Source organism: Pelecanus crispus, chromosome 9, assembly GCF_030463565.1.
Source record: "Pelecanus crispus isolate bPelCri1 chromosome 9, bPelCri1.pri, whole genome shotgun sequence".
Lineage (NCBI taxonomy): Eukaryota > Metazoa > Chordata > Aves > Pelecaniformes > Pelecanidae > Pelecanus > Pelecanus crispus.
Genome location: NC_134651.1, coordinates 12,975,697 through 13,003,489, shown reverse-complemented (window position 1 = coordinate 13,003,489; position 27,793 = coordinate 12,975,697). Strand labels below are relative to the sequence as shown.

General features: G+C 52.8%; 1 protein-coding gene across 2 annotated transcripts; it reads left to right on the top strand.

The window, feature by feature from the left end:
* Window positions 1-717: 717 nt before the first annotated feature.
* Window positions 718-20,205, top strand: BCL6 (BCL6 transcription repressor). Of its 2 annotated transcripts, none has more exons than XM_075716581.1 (10): window positions 718-822; window positions 10,228-10,266; window positions 11,317-11,484; window positions 12,533-12,754; window positions 12,892-13,875; window positions 14,487-14,668; window positions 15,759-15,926; window positions 17,308-17,438; window positions 17,844-17,981; window positions 18,916-20,205. In XM_075716581.1, the coding sequence occupies exons 3-10, from the start codon at window positions 11,324-11,326 to the stop codon at window positions 19,057-19,059; spliced, it is 2,130 nt and encodes a 709-aa protein (XP_075572696.1). In that variant the 5' UTR covers window positions 718-822; window positions 10,228-10,266; window positions 11,317-11,323; the 3' UTR covers window positions 19,060-20,205. The 2 variants fall into 2 exon arrangements, with proteins under 2 accessions (XP_075572696.1, XP_075572697.1); XM_075716582.1 differs by lacking the exon at window positions 718-822 and adding an exon at window positions 9,448-10,105.
* The last annotated feature ends 7,588 nt before the right edge of the window (window positions 20,206-27,793 follow it).

Below are 27,793 nucleotides of genomic sequence, written 5' to 3'. Positions count from 1 at the left end.
AAAAAAGCCGATCGAGGGAAAAATAATTTTTAAAAAAAGGTAAAAATCCAGTGCAATGCAGCAGGATCCTGGCTTTGCTCGCTGGGTTGGTTTTGGTTTGGTTTTTTTTTTTTAGGGGGGGAGGGTTGCTTTTTAAACGCGAAAGTGACCCCCCCCCAATTAAATATAAAAATAAATAGTAATTTTAAAAAAATATTAAAAGGCGTAATTTTGTTGGTTGTTTTTTTTTTTTTTTTTTCAGATCTCTTCCTTTTCTCTCTCTTTCGGAGAGAGATGGGGGGGTTGGGGTGGGATGTGTGTTTGCACCGCCCGGCGTTGCACCCGGGACCCCCCGTTCATCGTCGCTATCGTCGCTGTCGTCGCTTGTCGTCGCTTGTCGCCGCCGCCGCTGCTGCTGCTCCGCGCCGCGCCGCGCGCGCTGCTCCGCGGCCGCGCGCCACCACCCCGCCGCGCCCCCACGTCACACACAGCACCCGCCGCCACGTGACCCGCCGCCCGGGCGCGACCACTGGGAACGGGGAGGGGGGGGGGACGAAAAAGGGGGGGCGACTCGATGGGACCCCCGCCGCCGCCGCCGCCCTCCCGGGCCGCGCGTCCCCCCCCGCGCCGCCCCCGCAGGGGGCGGCGCGGGGGGGACCCGCGGCCCGGGAGGGCGGCGGCGGCGGCGACGGAGCGGCGGGGGGAGGTCCGCGTCCCTCCCCATGCTTAGCGCAATGGTAGAGTCTGCAGCTCAAATTCCGAGAATTGGGCTCTGTTGATTCTTAGAACTGGGGTTCTTAGAAGTGGTGATGCAAGGAGTTTCTAGGAAAGCCCGGAGACCAGGTGATTGCTGCTTCTATTGCCGCGGCCGATTTTACCCTTTAATTCTCTCTCGCGCTCTCTCTCTCTCTCTTTTTTTTTTTTTTTCCTCTCCATTTTTTTTTTTTCCCTCCTCTTTCCCTCCCTGCCCCGCTCCGACGCCTGGCGCGGAGCCGCCTCTATATATTTCTACCCATTTTTTTTTTTTTTTTACCCCCCTCTTTCCTTCCCCCCTTTTTCCCGCGGCAGGTGCCCCGACAACCTTGTAATATATATATATTTTTTATTATCATTGCGATGATTATCATCTCCTAAATTTTAATAATTATTTTTTCGCCTCTATTTATTTAATTCCCCACACACACACCTCCCCCCTTCTTCCCCTTGCCCGCTGTCAAGCGAAAAAAATCGGGGTGCCTGCATGTCTTAGCGCGGGGCGCGTGTGGCAGGGGAAAGGTGGTGGTGCTGCGGGGGGGGGGGTGTGCGCCTCCCCTCGCCGTCCTCTCCCGGGGATTATCGGTTATCGGGGATTATTGGCTTTCCCGCAGGCGTGACGGCCGGGTGGGGACGGGGAGGACGGCGGCGGCTGCTCTGCACCTGCAGCCGCCCCGCGGGCGCAGGACGGCGGGGAGCGCGGCCGCCGCCGGGCTTGTGCCGCTTTGCGTGACTCGGGGTCGGCTCCCGATGGCTGGATCCGCCGCTCGGGGTGTGTTATTTTTCTTTTCCCTAATTTTTTTTTTTTTTTCTTATGTTCTTCTTTTTTTTTTTTTTTTTAACTGCGCGTTGTGTCGCTGTTGTTTCGCCGCCGCACAAAGCCGCCGCGGAGCGGGGCTGGCGGCAGCGCGGGGGCTCGGCGGCACCGGGCACCGCCGCTCCGGCCTTTCCGCATCACTCCCCCCCCCCCCCCTCCATTTTCATTATTATATTAATATATCACTATTATCGCCATTCCGTCCCCGACGCGACTGCGAAACGGCTGGCGCGTTTTGCAACCTGTGGCGGGGCCGCGCCGTGATCTGTCAAGCCCCGGGCTAAGAGCGGGCGGTGATGGAGCAGACTTGCGGCATTTCTCTGCCCGGGGAAGGGGGGAGCCCGCGGGGAGGCTCGGCCGCCGCCGGCCCCGGAGCACCGCGGAGCGGCGGCCCGGGGCGGGGGGAGCCGCGCTCGCCTCGACGGCGTGCGGCGGGGCGGCCGCGACGGGCTCCCGCCGGCTGGGAAATAAAACGCGGTGCGAAGCTGGGGGCCGGGGGGGGGGGGGGAAGTGTATGGAGCAACTCTGAATATTACGCGCAGCGCTCAAAATAACGATAATATCATCGTGCCACCAGCCCCCGCGGGGAGGAGAGGGGGTCCTCCGCCGGGGGGAAGCGGGGTGCAGCCGTGCGAGGGACGGGGGTCCCGGGTGCGGTGCGGGGGGAGCCCCCCGCTGCCCCCATCGCAGCCCTTCCCCTGTGTTTACTACCGCGGCGGACTTGGCGCGGCGACAGGCGCTCGTAAATCTGCCGCCGGCAGCCGCGGGGCTGGCCCCCGGCCACACGCTATTCCTGGAGCGAGCGGCGCGGCCGGGCCGCGCAACCCCCGCGCAACCCCCGCGCAACCCCCGCGCCCGCCCCGCTGCGCCCCCCCAGCCTCCCTCCGGCGCCCCGAAAGGCTGAAAGCGAGCGGGGCAAGGGAGAAGGCTCTCTCGCGTCGTTAGGTGTTTTTGTGTGTGTGCATGTGTGTATATATATATATTTTTTTTTAAACCCCCCCCCCCCCCGAAAAAAAAAAAAGGGCAAAACAAAACCGAAAAAGCCCAACTTTGTTATGAAAACTTTCGTGGTCGGGCGGCAGCGACCTCTCCCGGCCGCCCCCCCCCCCCCCGGCCCTGCGCCTCGCCATTCTGCCCCCCCCCCCCCGCCTTTAGTTTGCAAAGTCACAGTATGAAATGTTATGAAATCGCCTCTTGGGAAGGAGGGAAACAGAAAGCAAGGCGTTTGTTTAGATAAATCTGCGGCGGCCTCTCAGATGTGCCTAAAAAGCTGCCTTTGACCCCCCTGTTGCATTTCCAGGGAAGAGGCAAATCTGGGCTTAAAATCATGAGTCAAAAACAACAAAAACAAACCCGGCCCGGGTTAGTTTTTTCCACTGACTTCAGTAGACACAGGATTGGTGCGAAGGGAGGCTGGGGCCAGACGGATGAAGCTCAGCAAGAAACGCTGCGTTGGTCCGACTGCTCCGGCTGGGGCCAAATTCGTACCTGTGCCAGTGGAAGTGTCAGCAGGGCCGGGTATGGGATCAGGCCCTCGTTCGATCTGGGGATGCTTATTGATTCCTCTCCTGAGGTTTTAAATGCTTTAAAAATTATTATATACCGTATTGTTTCAAAGGTTTAAAGGATAAGTGCTTTAAGAGCAAATACAGGCTTCTTCCTGCAGTCCTTGGGGGGGTTACGGTTCAAAAATTGCTTTAAAAATGTTTTAGGGGAAACCTCTCTTTATATGTACGTGGAGAGGCAGAACCTGACATTCTGTTATTTTTTTGTAATGATAGGATTGCAGGTTTAAAAACTTACATTATAGATAGCAATTTTCGCTCCATGAAACAAATCATCAAGCCATTAAAATATTCAAAGGGTGTCTAGCAATTTTCCAGAAGAATGGATTATTACATTGTTCCAGTAAGAAAAGACTTCATCTCTGAGCGTTCAATTTTGACTGGCAAAACAGATCAGAGATCTCTTGGGATGCATTTCAATTCCAATTTCCAGTCCCCCTCATTTCTGACTGACTGAGTCAATATTGGGAGAGGAAGTGGAGGTTAACTGGTTAGTTATTATTGCGAAGGAAGAAGTCGGAATGAGAAGTGATTCTTACAAATCCCACCCCGAAAAAAGAGAGAGAGAGAGGAAAAAAAAAAAAAATCAGAAGTCTTTATGATACTTTTTAGACATCCCTGTTTGCAGCGCTGGGAGGACTTCAGCCTGCTGTCTGATGAGACAAAAATAAACCTAGCAGAAACATTGAGTTTTTCAAAACAAGGCTGGAAAAGCTCATAAAAATAATGTTGCTCAGACGCGTTTTAAGAGAAACAGAATTACATCGACAAAATTATATGTTTTCCAGGTTTGGTTGGGGTGTTTTATTTTCCAAGGGGAAAAATTGCTCCTGCAGCAAAGCTGACTGGTGCCATCTAGTGTCACATCTTCTCCCTCCGCCCCGGCCAGGGCAGGGGCTGGCGGAGCCGGCGGCCTCGGGAGAGTGGGAACATGTTTATTAACTGCTTGTTTAAAAAAAGAAAAAAAAAATGCTTGCCAGCTAGGAGGAAGGTGGCAGAGGAAACTCTGGATGCCACTGAACTTACTTAAGGAGCCTAATTGGAAACAACCGAGTGCTTATTAAAGTCACTGACATTTCCATATGGAGTTCTCTCCGGCTCTGGTCATGAAATCACATGTGAAAATCTTTCCGAGTTGTGGTGTTAATCTACCCTTGAATTTCTGCCTAATTTAGGATGTATTGTAAAGCTATGCTTTTTTCCTTTTTTTTTTTTTCTTTTTTTTGGGGGAGGGCATCATGGTTTAACCTCAGCTGGCAACTAAGCCCCACACAGCCCCTTGCTCGCTCACTCCCCCCCAGTGGGATGAGGGAGAGAATCAGAAGAGTAAAAGTGAGAAAACTCATGGGTTGAGATAAAGACAATTTAATAGGTAAAGTAAAAGCTGTGCATGCAAGCAAGGCAAAACAAGGAATTCATTCCCTACTTCCCATGGGCAGGCAGGTGTTCAGCCATCTCCAGGAAAGCAGGGCTCAGCACTCGTAACGGTTACTTGGGAAAACAAAATGCTGTAACTCCGAAAGTCCCCCCTTCCCTCTTCTTCCCCCAGCTTTATATGCTAGGCATGACGTCATATGGTATGGAATATCCCTATGGTCAGCTGGGGTCAGCTGTCCCGGCTGTGTCCCCTCCCAGCTTCTTGTGCACCCCCAGCCTGCTCGCTGGTGGGGTGCGGTGAGAAGCAGAAAAGGCCTTGACTCTGTGTAAGCACTGCTCAGCGATAACTAAAACATCGCCGTGTTACCAACGGTGTTTCCAGCACAATCCAAAACACAGCCCCATACTAGCTACTATGAAGAAAATTAACTCTACCCCAGCCAAAACCAGCACAGGGGGAAAGCTTTCGGCCCCTGATGGCAGCAGCCTAATATTAACTTGTAGGAATGGTGGAGTGATGTTTGGTTGGTTTGGTTTTTTGGTGGGTTGGGTTTTTTTTAGTAAACAGTAACGTTGTCCTCAAAAACACATTACAAATACAGGTGGTAAAACTTCATGAGACAGTCTTGTGTTGTAGGAGCAGGGGTGGGTGTTCTCTCATTTTATGTGAATACTCTATTAAAAAGAAAATCTTGTTACAAAGTCTGTAAGTGAGTAAAATGAAGCTCTAGCCAGTAGGTACATTTCTCAGTGTGCAGCGTATGTACCTTCACGTGTTTATGGCATTGAAGTTGAAGAACTGTTTCACGCCTGTTTTAGTCCGTGTGCTGTAATGTTTGGGCTGCAAATTCCACACGAAGAGCTTTTACTGGTTCGGTTGGAGCCTGAAATGTTGTTTTCACGTTTCTCAGAAATTTGGTGAAAAGTTGCCGGCATGCTCGTAACCTCTTGCTCCATTTTATAGTAGCAGGGGAGTCTATAAATGGGAGCCCTGTATGCTGAGTGCCTGTATTCTTTTCTAGATCTATTTTTAAACCATTCTTCTGTTTGGCAAAAAGTGACACTTGGTTTCCATGTTTACAGCAGGCATTGGCAAACCTCAGGAGTTCACAGTTTGCAGTTTGGTTAGACGACTATCCAAAAGTCAGCATCTGACCGGTAAACTCCTTCAGACTGCAAATTTAGACTGCAAATGTAGTCCTCCCTGCAATTTTTTTTTTTTTTTTTTTTTTTTTAAATCCATGCTAGATCTTGTGTGTTCCCATTGCTACAGGACGCTGGCAGCCAAAAAGACACACACCTCTAAATCGGAGCAAGCGTGTAGTCTTCAGGACTGCTTTAAAACCCCAGCAATCTCAGTGGAGCTTCACATCTAAACACAGGGACAGCTAAGGGCGTTGGGAGAGGGGAGAAATATTGGGGCTGCATTGTGTTCCTCCCTCTCTTTCTCCTGGTCAGCACGCTGCCTTTGGGCTGTAGGCTGGGTATCCATGAGGAATGTGGGATCCCTGCTTACGGAGGGGAGAGCTTGAGGCAAGCACACTGCAGGACAGTGGGTCCTGAAGAACGTGTCCTGTAGGACTGGGCAGCCTCTGAAAGGGTCTCCTTAAATCTGTTTGATTAAATAAACATAGTGGTGAGGGGGTGCCTCTCCCCTGGCCACGGGACCCCAAGCTGCATACGTGTCTTGTCCCATCCAGGCAGGATGCCAGAGGAGTTCCTTGCTGCCAAGATGAGCTGTGCCACCCTTGGCCCCAGGAGGACAGGGACAGGGAGAGTCGGTGCCGGCTAGTGATTTACTGCCCCGGAACGTGGCGGGGATGATGGGACACCTCCTCTGAGCCCAGCCGGGCCAGAGACCTGGTTCAGCTGCGGGGGCCACCTGGCTCTGGCTACACCCTGCCATTGGGTCGACACCTCGGTGCAGGGCTCGGTGTTGGTAGGGCACAGTGTCTGTCTCTTGTTCTCTGGAGTAGCTCCCTCAACTTCAGCCAGGACACAATTCCTGCCTTCCCTTGAAAAATTAATGTGCCAAATTGCTTGGGGTCGTTTGAAACGCTGAAGAAGGCTTGACTCCTTGCTTCCCAAGGGCACGCGCTGCCTCTGCCTCGCAGTCAGAGCTTGGCTCCGTAGAGGGCAGGGGAGTCCTCTTTAGTGGAAAACATTGGAGGCAGTTTCAGTGTGCTTCCCCCCCCTCTACATTTTCTTCTGCAAAGACCAAAACAATGTAGAGACTTGAGCTGGGCCAGCTTTCAAGGGCAATCCTTTTAAACCCTCTTTTGAAGTACAAACTATAAAGTTCCCTGCAGCGCTCGAGAAAATATGCAGTTTTCCTGGTTCCAAATGCTGATAATAAACCCGTCCAGATAATGTATTGCATTTCCTAGAAACATTTGTTTGCTGGCAGGAAATTGGATCAGATTGAAAGTTAGCAGAGACCGCTCAATAGAGTGAGTGCAATCTGCTCACAGAAGGGTACGATGGAAAAAATGACAGGGCTTGCACTAGTGATGCTGCTTTTGATCTATGCTGACACTGTGCGCTAGGACTTCTCTTGGTCTCTTCTTGGGTTATTATTAATCCAGCCACGTTTTGGCCTAGACGCCAACCAGAAGCTACTAAATTAATAAAACTCTGCTGTGACAGCTAAAGGACATTTAGTGCCCCCTGATTGCATGACACCGGGAAAGCAGAGCTGGGCGCTTGCATACCCCCAGCCAAGTCTTCATCGTGGCTTGTAGCACCCATGACTGTTCCCCGGGGGGCCCCCATACCACCCCATTTTCTTGCTTGTCTCTCTGGTCCCTGTTCCGGATAAACCAGGCATCCCTTGGCAGGGAGGGGAGGGGGGGCAGCTGGCAGCGTGCCCTGGCAGGCGGGGGGCTGTTCCTATGGGGCTGGGACCCTGCAGGGTGCTGGGACTGGGGAGGAAGGGTGGGGGCAGGATGGAGCTTCCCCTGGGCGGGCAGTTTCGGAGCACTGTGTGGGATGAGGCTGTGGGGAAGGGAGACTTCACCCAGCCACCCCTCCAGGGTGATGTGAGGGAGTCGGCGCTGCAGGCTCTGGAGGGGTAGGAGACCGGGGCCCAGGGAGGGGGAGTGATCGGTGCTCTCCCCCGGACTATGCCTTTGGGGGTGGGAGAGGGGCAAAGACCACAGGGTATCCCCCTTGCAAAGAGGGGGAAGGGAGTCCCCCCTGTGCACAGGGTGGGAGGAGGATGGATGAAAAGGGATTCTGTATAAATGGGAGAGTGGGTGGATGGAGGGGTTTTCCTGTGCAGAAAGATGGATGGGGGGGTGGGGGGAGAAGTCCCTGGTTCTCCTCTCTGCCCTGGGGTGGGAGACCTGTGAGGGTCTCCCCTTTGTATGGGGTGGAGCTGAGAGGGGTTCCCCCACATGGAGGTGCAGCCTCCCCGTGCTCACCAAGCTGGCCGCAGGGAGCACAGAGCAGCCCTGGGCTCCCTTCCAGGAATGGGCTTTCTCGGGGAGGTGCCGGCAGGGAAGGGACGTTCCCTGAACCGCTGGGGCAGACCCATTGCCTTCCTGGAAGGCAGCAGCAGTGACAGTCCCATGCAGCCACCCCCGAAATGGGCCCCGTGCCTGGCCCAGACCTTCCTCTCCGGGCACAGCGAGCCCCGGCGTGCAGCCCCGAGCACTGCCGGAGAGCCCACACCTGCAAGGTACTGGGCAGGAAAACTGGAGTCGGGGGGGCTTGGGGTGATGTTCTGGCCCCAGCTGAGCCTGGGGGAGCCTCATGGGCTTTGAGGGGGGGAATGGAGAAGGCCATGCTTGGCCGTGGTGGTCTTCTCTGCTCCCCATCACTGGTCTCTGTTCCTGTCCCCTTCTCTGCTGGTCTCTGGTCGGAGCATCCTCCCATGCTGGGGTGCAGAACTGGTGCTGTGCAGAGGCCGGGAGGGGCAGGGTTAACCCAGCTCGGCATAGCGAGGGGAAGGAAGGTCCCTTTCCCTTTTGCGTGCCCACATCCTGTAGCCGGGAGCTGCTTGGGATGCACCTGCCTGGCTCCCGGGGCTGTGGGCGTTGCAGCAGCACTGCACTGGGGAGGCATAATTTGGGAGGGTGGGGAGGGGGCTGTGGTGGGCTCCAGCTCTGGGAGAGGAGCTGGGAGTGCAGTGGCCTCGCTGTGGGTAAGGGAATTTGGCGACAGCAGCAGCTTCTCACGTGATGCTCATGGGCGCAGAGTTCATCTCGCAGTTTGTAACTTTGTTGGTTTACGGATGGGTCACCTCCCTGTGTCTGTGACACCAGGGTAAATCCCTGGGAGCCCGGCAGAGCGCATCTGCTGGCGCGGCCGAGGTCAGAATGCCAGCTGGCTGCCCCAAATGCATACGTCCGCTCCTATGGACACATAGAGGCGTGCTGGGCTCCTTGCAGAGAGCTGCAAGTCCCTTGGCTTGCAATTGACGGTAGCGAGCGGCTGGCAGCGAGCGTGTACAGAAAGGTCAGAGTCTGCAGTATTTGGGAAATGAGTCACTTTTTGTGTTTGCATAAAGTTTTAAGCTAGCCAGGCTCAGGATGGCTTTGAAGATTTGCGTTTGATGGCTGGAACGGGGCTGTAAGACACCCCTCTGGGTTTTGTGTGCAATATCTTGCCTTAAATCTCACCTCTTCATCCCACCCCTGTGCCTCCGGGGATGTGAGGGGAGCTTGGGCTCCAGATCTGCGCATGTCCCGCAAGGGAGAGGGAAAGGGGACACTTGTCCTCAGAGGGCTGGATGGGCTCTCTGCAAGTGCTGGCAGTCTTACTGTCTCCATCCGGTTTCGGGGGGTCGGTCCTCAAAATAGTGTGATGAAGGTCTTGGGGTTTGTTAGTTCACTTACTTATTGTGCTTCTCCCTGCAGGGGCAACTGCCTGAGGACCTTCTTCCTGCATTAGTGCCAGGTCAATTGTCTTTGTTGGTTTTAAGTAAATTTGGGAGTAATAATGTGAGTTCTGGAAGGCAGTTAACTCCTGGGTTTCCTTGCCATGCTGCCCCTGCCGTGTTGCCCATGAAGCCAGCGGCTGGAGACAAAGCTTGCGGTTTAGGGGAAGGCTTTTGCAGCAGCCAGAGGAAGGCATTTGTTCTGGGTCCTCATCCGTCTCCGCCACTGGCTTCCTCTGTGATCTTGGCCAAATCACTTCAGTACTTGACGCCCATATCCTCCGAAGTCTGTTAAGCAGTCCCGTCCCAGCATTTTCACCGGTGACTGGAGCGTGTGGGTATTCTGAGAAGGGCAGTAGCTGTTTTGGAGGACTGGATTCAGGCTCTTTCCAGGTTTCTGAGCAGAGTGGCAGCAGATGTTTGTGTGTAAGTCATACCTGTTAACAAGGTGCTGGAAATATGGCATTGCTCTTGGATGTGGCACCATCTGGGAATTCGATCTTGGCAGGGGAAGAGTTATCTCCAAAAGAAGTGGTGAGAAAATGCTCACTTGACTTCCCTTCCCCACCTGCCTTTAAGTTCCTGAGTCATGGAAATGAAAATCTCCTTGGCATACGCCCATGGTTTGGGTAAAGGGTGTGGAAGAAGCTATGATTGGATTCTCAGAGCCTGTGGTTGTGATAAGAATGTACTGTACCGGAAGAAACAAATGTTAACCTTACTGGAGAGTAGAAGGTTTGTTATCTCTAGCTTTTATCCAACTGATACTAGAGTGAAACAGCAGGCTTGTGTCCTGCCGTGGCCAATTCATAATTACCAGCTAATGTGGCGTTTGTTTTCTTGTGCTTTATTTGTAGGTTTGAAAGAAACTTTTGGACTGTGAATTGAGGCATTGGGTATGTAAATTTAAATTTTGTTCTTCCCCTCCTAACCCACCCCCCTTCCCTTTACCATGTTGAATGAAATGTTTCATTAGACCCAGCTGGGATTTGTTTTCAGGAGAGCAGCTGCTCTGTAGAAAATACTGTATGTTCATATGCCACTGGGGAAGGAGGAGGAGGAGTTGGGGTTGTGGGAGGGGGTTGATCGTGGAGGAATTTGACGCTGAAGATGCACGTTCCAGTCTCAACTTCAGGCACGGGGAGATGTGGGCTCATGCTGGTTGGGAGGACACCTCTGAGATGGGTCAACGGGTGTTGTGCTGGGGGAAGGCTTCATGTTCCTCGACTAACCCAAGCCTTGCTCACTGGGAGAGACTGGGCTGCGGTTTGGGTAGCAGCCCAGCAGGTTAGATGAGTTCTGCTCCTCACTGCCACCACGGATTCATTGGGAAACTGTGGACAGGTCTTCTCCAGAGTGGCCACTACTTGGCAGCAAGAAAGCAGTTTGCTGGTGGATGAGGGTTGGTGCTTCACTGTGGGCTGGATTTTCCAGATGTTGAAATCCTTCAGCTTCAGTTGGGACCTTCAAGGCTTGTTTTGATTCCTATGGCTGGATTTGCAGCCAGCCAGCAGACAGATGAGGGGGATGGCTCCTGAGGAAGACCTGAAGGCTGGGAAGCTGTGTTGGGAGCTCATGGAGATGAACCCGAGTGGTGGTGGGAGGAGTGGGCTGGGGTGGAGCTGCCATGGGCGAGGCAGGGAGAAAGAGGAGCCGGTTAGCTAATCCTCAGGAGGGTCTGGTCGCCTTTGCCCGCCAGCTTGCTGGGTGGGTCTGAGACATGCCAGGTCTCGCTGCTGACCAGGAGACCTCACCAGGCAGCCTGGCAGGCACTCGGCGTGATGCAGGGCTGTTTGTCTTGGGACCAAGGAGCTGGTGCTGTTCTTACCAGAGACAGTTGGCCATCTGAGCACATCCCAGAGCAGCAGCTGTCTCTTTGCTGGGTTTAGGGTACTTGTGTGGCTGCTTCTCCATTCCCATCCTCCTCCCACTTCTGTTTCAAGCAGACTCGAGATGGCCTCGCCGGCAGACAGCTGCATCCAGTTTACCCGCCATGCGAGCGATGTCCTCCTCAATCTCAACCGCCTTAGAAGCCGGGATATCTTGACCGATGTCGTCATCATCGTGAACCGGGAGCAGTTCAGAGCCCACAAAACAGTCCTGATGGCCTGCAGGTGAGAGCAGGGTCCCTTCCCTGCCTTACTTCCCTGCTCCCTCTGCCTTTGGCCACCAGCAACACTGCTGCAGCCCTGGGGAGGCTTGTGAGGTTTACAGACAGGGAAACAGAGGCAGAGAAGCAGAACTGAAAGGGGCTGCCAAGAAATTTGTACCTGCAGTGGGATTAGAGCTGAGACCTTTGTCTCCAGCGTGGTGCCCACACCTCTCTCCTCTTTGCATGCCCACATCTGCCCACACGAAGCCCATGGAGACCAACAGCAGCACAGCAGACGTGAGGCACATCCCTGAAGGCAAAGCACAGGGACAGGACAGGAGAGGGGAGGGAGGGCTGGATGCTTGCTGGGGTGAGCAAGTCCTCTGTGACCGCAGTGTCCGCTGCTGCTGCTATTTTTAGAGCTATTCCTCCCTGATTTCCAGGCTGCTGGCTGCACCCACCTTGGCTGATTTTTTTTTCCAACTGGTGGAGTCTGAAATCCCTTTCCAGCTCCTAAGATTGCTGGAATTGCTTCCTAGTGAATGCTAATAAACATCCCACCATTGCCCAGTTGAGTTATGGTAGATGCCTTCCAGGGTCTCCTGCCGACAAGGTATACAGATTTGAAAAAGCCAAGGTTTGACTGTTAAGACATCTGAAAAATGTTTTGCCAACATTCCGGTTTTGGTTGGGTTTTTTTTCCCCCCTGGTTAGAGAGTGAGCGTGGATGCCCCAAGAGGCTTCTGAAAGAAATGAGTCACAGTGGGAAGGGGTTGGTGGTAACAACAACAACAAAAAAGGGGAATTTCTAAATGGAGGCAGTGGGGAGTTGTTGAGCAGGTGAGATCTAAAAGCAGGCTGTTCCAGTTGGGAAAAGTGCAGTGCAGAAGACGCTTACTAAGCTGAGAAACCAAGCTTGATAATAAGGGGGAAGCTCAGGGAATTCTGTAATTGCCTCCTTCTCCCTTCCCATTCATGAACCCCTCTGTGCCAAGGGATTTTGGACAAATTTTCCTTTCTTCCTCTGAATTGTCGTAACACTCATCTTCCTTCCTGTCTCCTCTTTGCAGTGGCCTCTTCTACAGCATCTTCACTGACCAGCTCAAGTGCAACTTGAATGTCATCAACCTGGACCCTGAAATTAACCCTGAGGGGTTTTGCATCCTCTTGGACTTCATGTATACGTCCCGCCTGAACTTGAGGGAGAGCAATATCATGGCCGTGATGGCCACAGCGCTGTACCTGCAGATGGAGCATGTGGTTGATACCTGCCGAAGGTTTGTCAAATCTAGGTGAGTGCAGTGAGTGAATTTTGGAGAGCCTGGGATGGTGTGTTTGGGTGGGAGGGGGGAAAACTGGCAAAGTATCTGCAAACTTAAGCTTACGGGCTGCAAATGACTGCATCTCCCTCCTTTTTGCCTGGTTCCAGTGAAGCAGAGATAGTGTCTGCTGTGAAGACCCCAAGGGAAGAGTTTTTGGCTGGACGGATGCTGAGCCACCCAGAGGTGATGGCTTATCGGAGCAGAGATGTCTCGGAGAATGGCATGCCTCTCCAAAATGGGTCCCTCTGCAATGGGAGGGCTTTTGCACCTGGCTTGATCAATAGTTTGTCTGGATCCCCCATTTCCTACCATGGATACAGCCCTCTCCCTCTAAACAGCTTCCTTGTGGATGATGAGTTGCGGGAGATGAGGATGCCTCTCTCCGAACTCTCAAGGGCAGGTGCCTTCCCCAAGGAGAGGATCCTGCCATGTGACAGCTCCAGGACAATCCCCACCGAGTACATGAGAACCATTACCGACATCTCGGCTAACATGTGCCACGCTACCATCTATGCTCCGAAAGAAGGTGCTGCTGAAGAAGCCAGGAGCGACATGCACTACAGCGTAGCCTCTGGCCCCAAACCTGTCGTCCCTTCAATCCGGAACAATCCCTATTTCTCTTGTGACAAAGTGGCCAAAGAGGAGGAGCGGACCTCTTCAGAGGATGAGATCAGCCAGCACTTTGAGCCCACCAACACCCCCCTGGACCGCAAGGGACTCATCAGCCCTCAGAGCCCCCAGAAGTCAGACTGTCAGCCCAACTCGCCAACCGAGTCCAGCAGCAGCAAGAACGCCCGTATCAGTCAGAGCTCCAGCTCCCTCTTCACCAAGAGCCCCACAGACCCCAAAGCCTGCAACTGGAAGAAATACAAGTTCATTGTCCTCAACTCTCTCAATCAGAGCACCAAGCAAGACAGTGCTGACCAGAACGAGATGGGAACCCTCTCTCCTCGTACCTATATGCCCATGTCCACTTGCCAGCAGTCCATGGAGCCGGAGCATCTCAACGTGCAATCCCCCACCAAGATGAGCGTGAATGGAGAAGACTCTACTATCCCACAAGCGAGCAGACTCAACAATATTGTTAACAGGTGAGAAGATTTCCCCCACCACCACCACAAGAGACAGGACTCCCTGTGGTGTTGGTGAGGGTTTGGAAGTATGTGAAATAGCTATAGCGTTGGGCTGGGGAGTCCAGCCATGACCAGGTGGAAGCCTCTGCATTTGGTGGAGCACTGCCGGTGACATCGGCTGGGTGCCAGCCATCCCAACCTTAGTGGTGCTAGCCTGGCCTGGCAATGGAATTGGGAATATTGGGTCAGGAATCCCTGGCTCACTTTGGTAGCTCTGGATGGTTTCTGGAACCTGGATTTGCCCAACCCGTTTTTTACCAGACTCCCTATGCCTCGAGCTTTTTGTTGGCTGTAAGCATTGGAAAGGCCAAACTACCAGGGCTAAACTACCATATGCTATCCTCTGGACCTGGATGTTCCTAGAGAGCTTTGAGGTCGTTTGGTGATGGGCGCCTGAAGGATTGAGGCTCAGGGACTTGTTGATCAGGGCTATGCTGTGCGTCTCACCACAAAAGTGTGCCGATAAAACATGGCTGTCCTTTGTGTCTGGAAGGGTGCAAGCAAGGGCCCAGTAGCTCAAGCACAGCCAGAGCCTTCTCACAGCTGTGTGTGTTGCTGTCCTTCCACAGGTCCCGGGATGGGTCCCCTCGGAGCAGCGAAGGGCAGTCTCCGCTGTACATGCATTCATCGAAGTGCAGCTCCTGCGGCTGCCAGTCCCCACAACATGCTGAGATGTGCCTTCATACCCCTGGCTCAAACTTTGGAGAGGAGATGGGGGAAACCCAGTCTGAATATTCTGACTCCAGCTGCGGTGAGTCTTGCATCCCTGGTTGCATTTTTCAGCCAGCTGGCAAGGGGGATGTGCAGTCTGGGGACCCATCCAATTGGTGCCCTATGTCCAGTCGCTGTCCCTGATGCTGGTGGATCCCAAGGTGCTTTACATTCCCCTCTTAACTGGCTGACCGGCTGTGTGCATGCGAGGGACACGCGCAGATGGGAACTGCTTCCTTCCTCCCCTTCCCCAGCACCGTCCAGATACCTTGTGCAGGGAGTTAGTCACCTGCTGCAAACTTGGTAGCTAAGGACAGGAAACAGAGTGCACCCCGCCCCACCAGAACCATGGGAGAACAAGCTTGGCAGATGTAATGACCCTAATGGGGATTGGGCAACATGGTGTGTCTCATGCATCTGTCATGGTATCTTGATTATCAGGGAGCCCAATGTGCACATCTGGAGAAATGCAGATAATGAGGCCTGCAATCTTGTTGCAAAACTCCACAAGCCGAGAGACAAGTATCTGTACGCCAATCTGCCTGTAGCTCAGGGAGGGGGAATGCAGAATTGTCACCTGTGGTGTGGGCAGAGATCCACCGAGGGAACCCCACTGTGGTGATGCTCAAAGCTACATACAGCATTTAAGAGCCAGGCACCCTCCTACTGGGGGGACCTGCCTTGCGCTTTCAGACGATGATGGTTTTCCCATGCTCAAGGGAGCACATCTGTACATGTAAAGGTTTAACACCTCTAAAGGTGCTGGAGTTGCTCCAGAACTGAGCATCCATCTTTCGGAGGATGCCTGATAACTTGGGTGCCTTTGTGCACCTCTCTGAAAGATGGCCAGGCGAGATGCTGGCTTCTTGGAAGCAGCTTGTGTCGCACTGAAGGAGAGGTGGCTCGTGATGACTTTGCTCTCTCAAACCATGCATGTTGTTGCTGTGTGCACAAGGTCAGGAGGTAATGGCACAGTGCAAACACCGCTGACCGTGAACGTCCGCACTCGGCTTCTTGTTCCAACACTTGCTCTGGCTGCCCCTTTCCACCATCCCAAACCCATCCCATGGCCCATCGAGGAGCTGGCCCACGCATGGCCCATCTCATTGCTCTCTTCTGTGCTCTCCCAGAGAACGGAGCCTTCTTCTGCAACGAGTGCGACTGCCGGTTCTCTGAGGAGGCCTCTCTCAAGAGACACTCTCTGCAAGTCCACAGTGACAAGCCCTACAAGTGTGACCGCTGCCAGGCCTCCTTCCGCTACAAGGGGAACCTTGCCAGCCACAAAACCGTCCACACAGGTACATTGTTGGCTATGGGGACAAATTACTGAGGAGGCTGTGGGTTGCTGGGCATGCGGGTGTTTATGACTGAGTTTGTCCCAGCTGCAGCGTCCCCTGCTCTGTGTCACAAGCTGTCCCTGATGGGAAGAGCAAGGTGCTTTTCTTGGTGCTGCCAGGGAGCCCTTGGGCAGAGCACCAAACTTGGGAATGGGGGAGATGCTGCCTGGCCTCATAGCAGGGATGGAGCTCAAGCCACCGTTTCTAAAGGCGGCTTGCAAAACGCATGGCTGGGAGCAGATGCATGGCTTCCAGGTTACTTCATGGTAGACTTTGGAAAAAAAAAAAATTAAAAAAAAAATCAAAAGACCATTTAGGGAGAAGTCCGGGATTTTTTTTTTTTCCCTTGCATCCTAGAAATCCAGATCATATCTAGCTTGGCAGAAACTCTGCTGATGTGAACATCTGTGAATGGATGGACTCTGTGAATCAGCACAGTGAAATCTGAGAAAGGAAGGGGATATTAAGGGTTTAGTTATTTGCTGACAAACCTAGGGATTTTTTTTTTTCATGCTTTTATTAATGCTTAACATGTCAACAGCCAGTTCACTAGCTGGGGAAGGGAAGTCTCTGCTGACGATTCAGTGCTGCTGCACTGAATTAGGCACAAATTCCCACAGTCTCAGCTGAGCTCCAGGAGGGTGGCACAGGTGAATGAGATGACAGAAGTGCCAGGATTCAAGGGTACATGGGCTCGAAGCCTGGAAACAGAAGAAAAAGGCAGGAAGGCATAGATGATGGCTGTTTCCCACTCCCCATCAAGCCCCTCTTCAACCACCCAAAAGAAAGCAGTTAAAACCTTTTTGCAGCTGCCCCCATTGCCAGGGGCCAGCAGCAGTGATTGTAACAGAATAATGACTTGGGAGCCAGGTCACGGGGTGTGCCTTGGCTTTCTGCTCTATCAGCTCTTTTCACTCCTCTAAAGAGGTGACGAATGTCCAAGGGGGGATGTGCTGGGGACCAGGAGGAGCCCAAAAGGAGCCAGGTGACCGTACATGGCTTACTGATGGCACTGATGCAGGCACCAGCTGCTGTTGCTGGGCCAGGAGGAGCAACGCTGTTAATCCTCACTGGCAGAGCTGCCTGACTTTCTCTCTTGCCCTGAAGGCCGCAGCTCCCAACCCAAAAAATAAAAGGTATCTGCAACGCCTGGGTACCTCCTGAGCTGTCCTGACCAATGCTGCTTGTCCACAGCCATCTCCAAAAGGGACAGGAGTCAGGGCTAGCACTTCATGCCACGGGATCTGGCACCTGAAGGGACTTAGTTTTGGGGAGCACCATGGATCATGGGGGCTGAGCACGTCTGTACTTAATCCCTCCCCCTTTCTTTCGGGCTCTGCAGGAGAGAAGCCGTACCGCTGCAACATCTGTGGGGCACAGTTCAACCGGCCGGCTAACCTGAAAACCCACACGCGCATCCACTCTGGAGAGAAACCCTACAAATGCGAGACCTGTGGGGCCAGATTTGTCCAGGTGCATGTGGCCTCTGGGACCTCCACTGCCTGGGGAGGTGGGACATGGCCGGACCTCCTGCCTGAGACCGGTGATGCCTTGTGGCAGGGAGGAGGCTGATGGGCTGTGCTCGCTGCCTTGGGCAGCTTCCTGTGGTCTTGTGGGATAAATAGGGGCCTCAAGGTCCCTGTGGGCCAGTTTGCCTTAGTAGGAAGCCTGATTGCTGGTTTTAGCTCCTCTCCGCCATTTGCTGTTAAGGATTGGAGATACCAGACCTCAGACATGGTGTGGCCCTGATTCCCAGCTAGAACCCAATAGACCAAAAAAAGGCGGCTGGGCAGAACCCCGCTCCTGGTGGGATGCCCTTGCTCCCAGTGGGATGCCCTCATCCCTGGGGCTGTCCTCACCCAGAGCTGCTCTCTCTAGGTGGCCCACCTCCGTGCTCACGTGCTCATTCACACTGGGGAGAAGCCGTACCCCTGTGAGATCTGCGGCACACGCTTCCGGCACCTGCAGACCCTCAAAAGCCACCTTCGAATCCACACAGGAGAGAAACCATATCATGTGAGTGCCCCTGCTTTATTTTTTTGCCGGCGGGGGGGAGCAGTGCTCAGCTGGGGCTGAGGGAGGATGCTGCCAAAACTGGGGGCTGTGAAAACACCAGGGCATTTGCATGGGCTGGTTGCAGCACCCTAGTGCCCTTCGCCAGCCTCATCAGGCCCCATGCCAAGGGTCACGTCCCTGCTCCTTGAGCTCCGTCCCCGTCTCGTGCATTAGCCAATGCCGACATGGTATTTTGTCATGAGCAGCTGCGTTGGAAACACTGATGTGCAGCCCAGGCTGGGTACATCTTAGCTGCTTTTCTTCCATCCCATCTGGAAGAAGGTCACACTTCTCCAAATAGCTGTGGCTTAAATTACAGCTACCCGCTGTGTGTGGGGATGGGGGAAAGGAGCGGACAGCCTGGCCTGGGGTCCCCTGTGCTGGTGGCACCCACGCTGAGCGAGCAGCCTGCCCTGCCTTGCTTGCAGCCCTGGGGTCTCCCAGCTCTTTGCTGAGGCTTTTCTAGCTTTCGCCATCTGCTAGAGAGGGAATCGGAGCAGGGGTTATCATCCAAGCATCCCTCTGGAGTCATTCAGCTTGGCAGGGGTCAAAAGCAGCTCCCGAAATAGCCCTGTAGCTGGTTTGAGCATCTTGATAAGGAGCTTGGCGCTACATCCATCAGAGCCAGGGTTCTCTCCTAAGGGACCTCAGCCTTTGTGCATCCCATAAACCAAAATGTGCTGCTGAAAGCCTGGGATGGGGTGTCCCCGGGTGCTGCTTCTCCCACCATGCCCACGCTTTTTCCTCATCCACCAGTATAATAGGCGCAGCATCCTGGGGTAGCTGGCAGAGGACAGGCATTTGCTGCAGGACCCCCACCCTGAAGGGCAGGACGTGTCACCTACCATCCCCTACCACCCCTACCTACCCTCTGCCTTTGCCTCTTGCCCCACAGTGTGAGAAGTGCAACCTGCATTTCCGCCACAAAAGCCAGCTGCGGCTTCACCTCCGGCAGAAGCACGGGGCCATCACCAACACCAAGGTGCAGTACCGCATCTCGGCGAGCGAGGTGCCTCCGGAGCTCCCCAAGGCCTGCTGAAGGCAGAGGATTTCCCAGGAGGAGGTCATCTTGGTGGGTGGAGAAGCTGTCCAAAGGATACTTGCAACACTTTAAAAGAAAAAGGAGAAAAAAAAAAAAAAAAATTTCATCACATGATGGAGTGCCTCTAAACCCATAGTGCAGATAGGTGGAAAAACATTAGAAATTTAAAAAAAAAATTACAAGTACACGGGTTTTATTTTTCCCAGTTATGTGAAACAAAAAGAAAAATAAAATTATTCAGATCTTATTGTATATAAAACAAAAAATAAAAATAGTCATTTTAAATGTCTGTGCAGTGGAGTGTTGATAAACTCTGGAGTCTAACCTTCACAGCCTTTGCCGTTTGAAGATGAGGAATGTAATGTTGATTTATGGGAACAGATTTTTTCTTTTGTATGCAAAATGTGTGTTCTTTTAAAGAGAAAGTATGCTATTAAAGAGAGGGCTTTAACTTTTTTAACCAAAGGTGAAGGAATCTATGGCAGAGTTGTAAATATATATAGATATAAATATATAAATATATATATAAAATAAATATATATAGACCTTTAAAAAAGCTATATTAAAAATATATAAAATGCATTAAAGGCTCAGTTGGATTCTGCAGGCAGAAGCCACTCTGAGAATCTTTATTATGATAGAGCACTTAATGAGATATTTTAAAGTATTGCATCTGTACAAGTAAGAAAATATTTTGTCTAAATGCATCAGTGTATTTGTATTTTTTTGCAAGTGAAGGTTTACAATTTACAAAAAAGTGTGTATTAAACCAACAAAGCTGCAGAAGGAATTTAAAATAATAATAAAGTGTAATTTTTTTTTTGTTCTAGTTCTCAGTCTGTATATATGTAAAATGTGGTTTCGCACGGTGCCTTTCTTTTCAATGGAAGTTTTCAATGTATGGACTATATTGAGCTCAGTTTCTTCAAGGTACGGCCTGATGTTGCAAAAGGAGTTTTGGTGGAACTCTCTATCGGGGAATGTTTTATTTTTTTGTTTTTGGTTTTTTTTTGGTCTTATTTTACATGCTTGTGTTATAAACAATCTCGGGAGACAGGGTTTGGGCTGTGTCTAAACTGCATTAATGCGTTCTGTAAAATATAGCTGTACAAATAAAAGAATAAAATGAAGAAAAGTGAAGTATGATGGAGTGAGGGGTCTGTTCTTGCATGTCCTTCTCCTTAAGTGCCTTGAAGGTCAGGCGGTGCCCCAGGAAGGGGCTGAGCATCCTGAGCCCTAGCACAAGCTCTTGGCTTGGTGCAGCTCTGGTGCTGCATCGAAGGCAGGGCTGGCTGAAGCAGCCTTTTCCAGGGTCGAGTGAAGATGATCTCTGGTATGAGGTCAGAGGAAGACTCAGCTCGCTGCTCTGCATCCTGGTGGGGACTGTCCCACTGTGCCACCTCCTTGATAATTTCTGCCTTTGCACAGAGTAGCCAGCAGAAATAGGGCAGAGCCTGGGAGAGACCTTTTGCTGACCAGCCCGGGGCCGGTTCCAGATGGCTGGGTAGTTATTTATATTTCATGGAAACCAATGCAATTGCCAGAATTGCTCAGGAAAGAAGGCTGCCTGCTGCTCCTCTCACTTTCCAGTGCCTGGAGCAGGGGGGTCTGCTGGTTCGGCTGCCTTGTGCAATGGTTTGGTGGAGCAGGGTCTGTAACCCCCTCCAAGAACTCACTGGCCGATAGCATCTCTGGGCTTCCAGCCATTGCACGCTGGCTGCGGGCCAGAGCTGAGAAAGCCCAGCTCAAGGGAGTCCCACTGCTCTCCCCCAGTAGGGAGAGGAGAGGCTTTGGTCCATTTGGGTGGCTGTGCAGAGCTGGGGGCTGAAGCCACGGGGTGACCAGGGCTTTAAGAAGTGGGGATGCCTGGGGTGCATGCAAATGCCTTGTGCTCTGTACAAGCAACCCAGCAGCTCTTTGCTGGTGAGGGCTCACTAGCTGCAGAAACCCAAAGAGCCTCATGCAAAAAGCTTCTCCAAATTACACAGGCAGGACTGGCTGCAACCAGCGCTGCTGTGGAGCAGAGCCACTGCTCAGCATGGCCTGGGGTGGGGTCTGAGCCACAAAGGGCTTGTTTCAGTTTTAGTTTAGTTAATTCTTGATAATTTTGGTGCAGGGCTTGGCAGGGGATTCACAGTGAGGGGACTTGGAAACACCAGCTGAAAGGGGAGGGCCTGGCTGTTTGCAGGGTCAGGAGGGACTGCAGAAAGGAGGAGCTGGAGGTGAAGAGGAAGACGGGCTTTTCAGCTCACCACGGGGCAGAGGTGGTCATGAGGCAATCAAAGCCAGCCCTGCATGGGAGGCAAATGCCAAGGAGCCGGGGAGCCAATTTGCAGCACTGCTTTGCAGGACCCCCAGCTCCTCTGGCTTGTCTCCCAGCAGACCAGATCTGCCAGCATGTGAAGAAGCCCCCCAAAACTGAGGACTGAGCACTGAGCTGGAGCCAGCGTCTCCCTCCTCCTGCTGTTTTATTTGGCCGGGCAGGACAGCTGCCTGGCAGCCTGCAGCAAGCGCTCGCCTGCTGCAGGGCAGGCTTTTCGTGGGGTGAGGTCCTCTCGGCCGCAAAACCTCTCCTCGTGTGCATCCTTCCACGGCAGAAGCCTATTCCTCACCCCACAGGCAGGGCGCACCCCCCTGACTGCCGGGCAGTGCTAAGCCCGGCACAGGGTGCGGGAACAATGACAACAAATGGGCATTGCCTGAGTGCTGGGAATAGCAAAAACCTGCTTTCCCACCTTGCTCCCTCACTTGCTTCCTCTCTCCACCTCTCCCTGGTTTCCAGGAAATATAAATAACTACCCGGCCATCTGGAACTGGCCCTGGGCTGGTCAGCAAAAGGTCTCTCCCAGGCTCTGCCCTATTTCTGCCATTTTTTAATGTTTAGTGAAGTTGGTTGTCCTCATGATGGGGTTTTGACACATATTGTCCTCATTTGACACACATACTGAGGTTTCTCCCCTCTCTGTCAGGAGCTGCCTGTCTTTGAGCTCCCACCTCTCTGATTACTGCATTGTCACTTTCGGAAGTGGCTGGGCTGGGCTGAAAGCCCCACTTGCCCCAAACAAGCAAGCTGCGTAGCCACGACCTCTATTTCCCATTGACTTGCTCAGCTGCATCTGCAAAATAAATACTGTATTTTCCTGGATCATGGCTGCGTTTCCTCCTTCTGACAGATTTATTATTTTTTTTAAAACAATGATGTCACGGCTTTTCCAGGCAGTTCAGCTGAAGCGATAGCAATCACTCCCTTATTATCCACAGGGCAGAGGTCTGCAGGCATCTGGCACAGTCAGCCCGTGCCTGCGAGATTTGCTCAGCACGAACGGTGTTTGCAGAGGCGAGGGAGCAGTCACACACAGGACTACACTACACATGTTTTACGGCTGTGGAGCACACAAACACTGAACTGGTCAGGCCTGCCTGGGTCAGTCCCACTGGGTTATTTGCCCTTTGAAAAACCTGGCTCCAAATACAGGGTCTGGACTCTTGCCAAGCCTCAGAAGAACGCACAAAACCAATCCGGTAAACTGGCTGGTTTCCAGGAAGCTTCCCAGAATGTGTTTGAACAGTTCCTTTGGTACCCATCTCCCCCTCCTCCCACATAAAACCCCGCCCAATAGATGGAGAGGTGGTCGAGCTTTTGGTCTAGCCCATCTTCTGCACTGAAGAAAAGAACCCATCACCACGCTGCCAGCTCCTTCCCCATTTTACATCTCAGCACAGGCTTTGGGAAGACCCAGCAGAGAAACGAGGATTCAAGTTTCCTGGGGCTGAGCAGGGCTCTAGGGGTGCCCACGGCGATGCTGTGAACTGCTGTGCTGAACCTGCTGCTCTCACCAATTTGTCCTCTAGTCCTTGACCCTGGTTTTGGTGCTGAAAAACCTGTGCTAAGTCAAAATGACACTAAAGGGGGCCTGTAGGAAAGATGGAGACAATCATTTTAGCAACGCCTGTTGTGACAGGACAAGAAGTAATGGTTTTAAACTAAAGGAGGGTAGACTTAGAACTGGATATAAGGAAGAAATTTTTTACAATGAGGGTGGTGAAGCACTGGAACAGGTTGCCCAGAGAGGTAGTGGAGGCCCCATCCCTGGAAACATTCCAGGTCGGGTTGGATGGGGCTCTGAGCACCCTGATCTGGTTAAAGCTGTCCCTGCTCACTGCAGGGGGCTGGGCTAGATGACCTCTAAAGGTCCCTTCCAACCCAAGGCATTCTATGATTCTATGAGTTTATAAAATGTGGAAGGCTTAAATGTAGGCACCAAGGCTGTCAGGCTGTCACTTCCCAAGATGTGGATGTTTGACCGGCGTACAGCTGGACTCGACGGCACCGTCGGTGCTTGCTTTCTCTTGGCAGCGTTGCTGGCCGCCCTGCCCGGGCCTCGCACATCCCGCAGCAGCCCCGGCCCCAGGCTCGGCACGGCGGGGCCGAGCCCCGCACCGCCCCGGCGGGCCCGGCGGGAGGGCTCGGGGGCTCCGCTGCATTCTGCCGGGTCTCCACGAGAGGGCAGGCGAAGACGGAGTTTAAGCAAGGAGTCCCGGGAATAAAGATATCGGTCCAAAAAAAAAAAAAAAAACAACAAAAAAAAGCTGCAGCCCGACCTGGACATCTGCTGCTGTCGGGGAAAAAATCTTACAATCCCGGGCGAGGTTTGCAGGGAGAAGGTCTGCAGGTGCTTGCCTGCAGCTTGTCCCCAGGGCCAGCCCGTCCTCCTCAGCGTGCATCTACTGTGGGGAACGAGCAGCCGCAGCCCAAGGCAGCCGGGAGCAGCCTGAGAGCCACTGGGATGCCACAGGCAGGATCCTGTGTCACGGGGGTGCACCTGCCTGTTTGTGGGGTTGGAGCCAAGTGCCCATGGCCACCTAGAGCCTCCTGGCCTGGCCCCTCTGTGAGGGGGTCAGTGTCACAGCCAGAGGGGAAGGAGGCCTAAGCTCTTGTTGCGGAGCTTATAGAGGAGAGTTACGGAATCATAGAATCATAGAATGCTTTGGGCTGGAAGGGACCTTTAGAGATCATCTAGCCCAACCCCCCTGCAGTGAGCAGGGACAGCTTTAACCAGATCAGGGTGCTCAGAGCCCCGTCCAACTTGACCTTGAATGTTTCCAGGGATGGGGCCTCCACTACCTCTCTGGGCAACCTGTTCCAGTGCTTCACCACTCTCATTGTAAAAAATTTCTCCCTTATATCCAGTCTAAATCTATTCTTCTTTAGTTTAAATCCATTATTCCTTGCCCTGTCACAACAGGCCTTGCTAAAAAAGATTGTCCCCATCCTTCCTATAGATCCCCTTCAAGTACTGAAAGGCTGCAATAAGGTCTCCCCGGAGCCTTCTCTTCTCCAGGCTGAACAACCCCAACTCTCTCAGCCTGTCCTCACAGGAGAGGTGCTCCAGCCCTCAGATAATAAGAAAAAAAGCAAGCTTATATAGAGACAGAAAGCAGAACCCTGTATTATTTCACAATTTCATGTGCTCACCCATCTGTATCCATCATCTCTTGCCTTACGCTGACAACTCCTTGCAGTACAGGCCAGCATCTGTTTGTACAGTCTCTAACACAGCCCCATCCATGGCTCCTAGTAGTCACCACAGTGGTACAGGTAAATACCCTGGTACTGCTCTTAGCTCATCCTGTTCACCTTTGCTTCTGCACATGTTTGTGTGATCTTTCCCTTGTCTGACTTCAAGGGGGCTGCTTTCAACCCTACAAATGCCGTGGCAACATCCTAGGAGCCTGAGACCAGGAATGAATCTCAGGTAGCAGCAACAGATATCCTGAACACAGCTCAGGCTCTTAGACAGAGACATCAGAAAAATGAGGTAGCAGGATCCCTCCTCTGTGAACCTCCACAGCCTGGCTCCCATCTCACTTTGCTACCTGGAGGAGAAATGCCAGAGGGCTGTAATTAATGGAGAGTCTGAGTCTTCTGGATTTGTGCCCAAGTTTTACTATAGAAACAGCATTTTACCCAGAAACCTCTCAGGGCTGTTGCAAGTCCATGTATGACCCCAACACCGCTGCTCTCCGCATGGCCCGTCCCAGGGACACATGGTACCAGTCGGTGGGAGCTTCTCTCCCTTGTTGAGCTCTTGTTTCTCATTATCATTCAGGCATGACTGACTGCTCTTCCTCTGTTCATCTGTATCTCCTGGGGTACATCAGCCCTCCACAAGGAAGCTGCTCCATTAGGTTTTTGGCAGGCTGCAAGAGCTGTGGGGCTGTGGCAGCTTCCTCACTACCCCGCAGCGCGGGATGCATGTCCAGAGCCAGGATGAGGAATTTCACAGCCCCGGCTCCCAGATCACAGCTTGGCCCTACCAAGTTGAGTGCTAGAATATAAGAAAAAGTGGTTTTCCCTGCTGGCAAGGTAGTCAAACATGGCAAAACTGTCCTGCTCATGAAAGCAGAGCTAAGAAAGTCTGGAGAGCATTTTGTAGGTGATAGCCAGGGAGGCAAGGTGTGATGAGAGCTGGTCTTGCGGCTGCGGTGACAGCAGAGGGCACGCTTCGCCGGTGCGGAGCTGAGCGTGCAGCCTGTGCACACAGTCCCGGGCACTGCTGGACTGCTTTGGATCTGTGGAGCAAGCTGGAAACGTGGGGATAAGGAAGCAGTCACAGGAATTCAATGCAATTCAATCGTCTGCAAAGCCACATGCCCCGCAGCGCTGCGGCAGAAAGAAAGGAACAGAATCACCTTCGCCACAGCCGAGCTGATGATGGATTTATCTGGCTGGGGAATGAGCGTAAAAAAATTCAGAGCACAGTGATCCCATAGAGGAGCTGGGGGAGGGGGAACTGGTAAATCAATCTGCAATGTAATTCAACCCTCCATGCCTGCACCAGAGTCATAAGGACGTCTGGAGGTCTGCCCTTACCTAGGAGACAGTCTGAAGATGTACGGAGCAGATGGACTTCCTTTCTCCACTCCCTCATTGCTGGTTCCTTCAGGACAGCGCAAGATGGTTTTCTGAATCACAGTGCATGTTTCCATCTTCATTTAGATTGTATTTTTCCTTTAGACTTTCTTTGAAATGAAATATCAAAACTTTCCAGCTGGAGATCAGAGCGATTGTCACAAATTCTACCTGAGGGCACCAGGAATTTTGGTCCATTCAACATTTTATCCAGCAACAAGGCTCAGACCTAGTGGGAACTCAATTTTTCCTTCTTTAAACTGGCTGAGATGTCTCTAGGGGAACTTTCCCACCAAAGCCCTGGCTCTGGTCCTGCCTCCACCAGCTTCACAACCTCAGCTGAATCCTGGGAAGAGAAAACCAGCCAAGGTGGACATCAGAGCCTTCCTGAGGCTGCTCTGGCTCAGGATCCAAATCGTCTTCTGATGGGGTGCAGGACCAGAGAGCAGAAAATGAGCACACCATTGCTTTCCTCAGGTAAACATCTGAAATTCAGTGGGACAAATCCAAGACATTTCCCTGCAGTAATATTTTTCCTGTTGCTAGAGGACACCGCTGTAATTCCTCCAGCCTCCCCGAGGCAGAGGGGGGAGCAGGGGCACAGCTGCTCAGCTCCAGTGCTGGACAGAGAGGTGGAGTCAGAGCCAACCTGGTCTTCCAAATCTTGTCCCCATGTGGCTGGAAGAGCTACAGTAGCCAGAGTGACCATCAAAACCAGGGATCTGCAACGTGACTGAGGGTCTGTGATTGCCAGGGACTACACTGCGGGGAGCACATCTCTCCAACTGCAGTGACATTGCTCCTAGCCCAAAGCCCTGTTGGGCATCATTGTTCTGCAGCAGGATGCCCTGCACTGCCAGATGGCCAGGGAGGGTTGGCAGGGCAGGGTTGGTGCGGATAGATGTTAAAATGAAAAACAAAGGGTGGGTGAGGACAGGGGCCAGCAAGGAACAGCCCTGGGCTGAAAGTTTTTTGTAGGGCTGAACTTATGCACACGGAGGTGCTGCAGGTAGCTGGAGAAGAATGGGGTGCTGAGCAGTCTGGATTTGGGCAGGACATCAAGTATGGCCTCTCAAAATCCCTTAAGAGCTCAAACCTGATGCTTTCCCCCATTTTATATGAGCATGACCATACCAGCTTCCTAAAAACAGCCCTGCTGGCCCGCCCAGAGCCCACCCATCTCAGACTGAGCTCTGCACCTCTGCAAAATCCCCTTAAAAGTGTCTGAGTCCTGCTGGCCCTGCACAAAGCTGGCAGAAAACAAGAAGGATGGGGAAATCAACAAGGAGGTTGTTCCTGCACTGTGCCAACTCCTACAGCTCCCAGCTCCATACTGGTTTACAGATGGGTCCTAACGGTGCCGAAATGTAGCAGAGCTTTCCATCCCGTGCAGCAGTCCAAGTCTGTGCTCCAGCCCATTGCTATAGCCTGAGAAATCAGACACTGAATTGATCCCTGTGGCACATCAGTGCAGGCCCATAGCTGTGGCAGCCCAAGGAGCTGGTAGCCATTCTTACCCATTCAGGAGTGATGGGGGTTCTCAGTGTCCCCTTCCCTTTGGGGTGACAAGCTGAATGGCAAAAGCGTGCCAGGCTGGACAGTTGCCTGCTCTGTGAAGTGGCAGGGGACATTAGGTACACAGCTTCCAGTAGCCAGAGGGGAGTCTGAAATAACCCAGTGCTGCCTCCCATTTCCATCTCTGCTCCTCCCTGATGTGGAACCCAAGCAGGCTGCTCTGCCCGGGGCCCTGGGAGATGGGACGAGCTGCTGGGGAGTTGGTGCCCTTTGCAAAGCTGGTCCAGGCTGGCACTGCAGCAT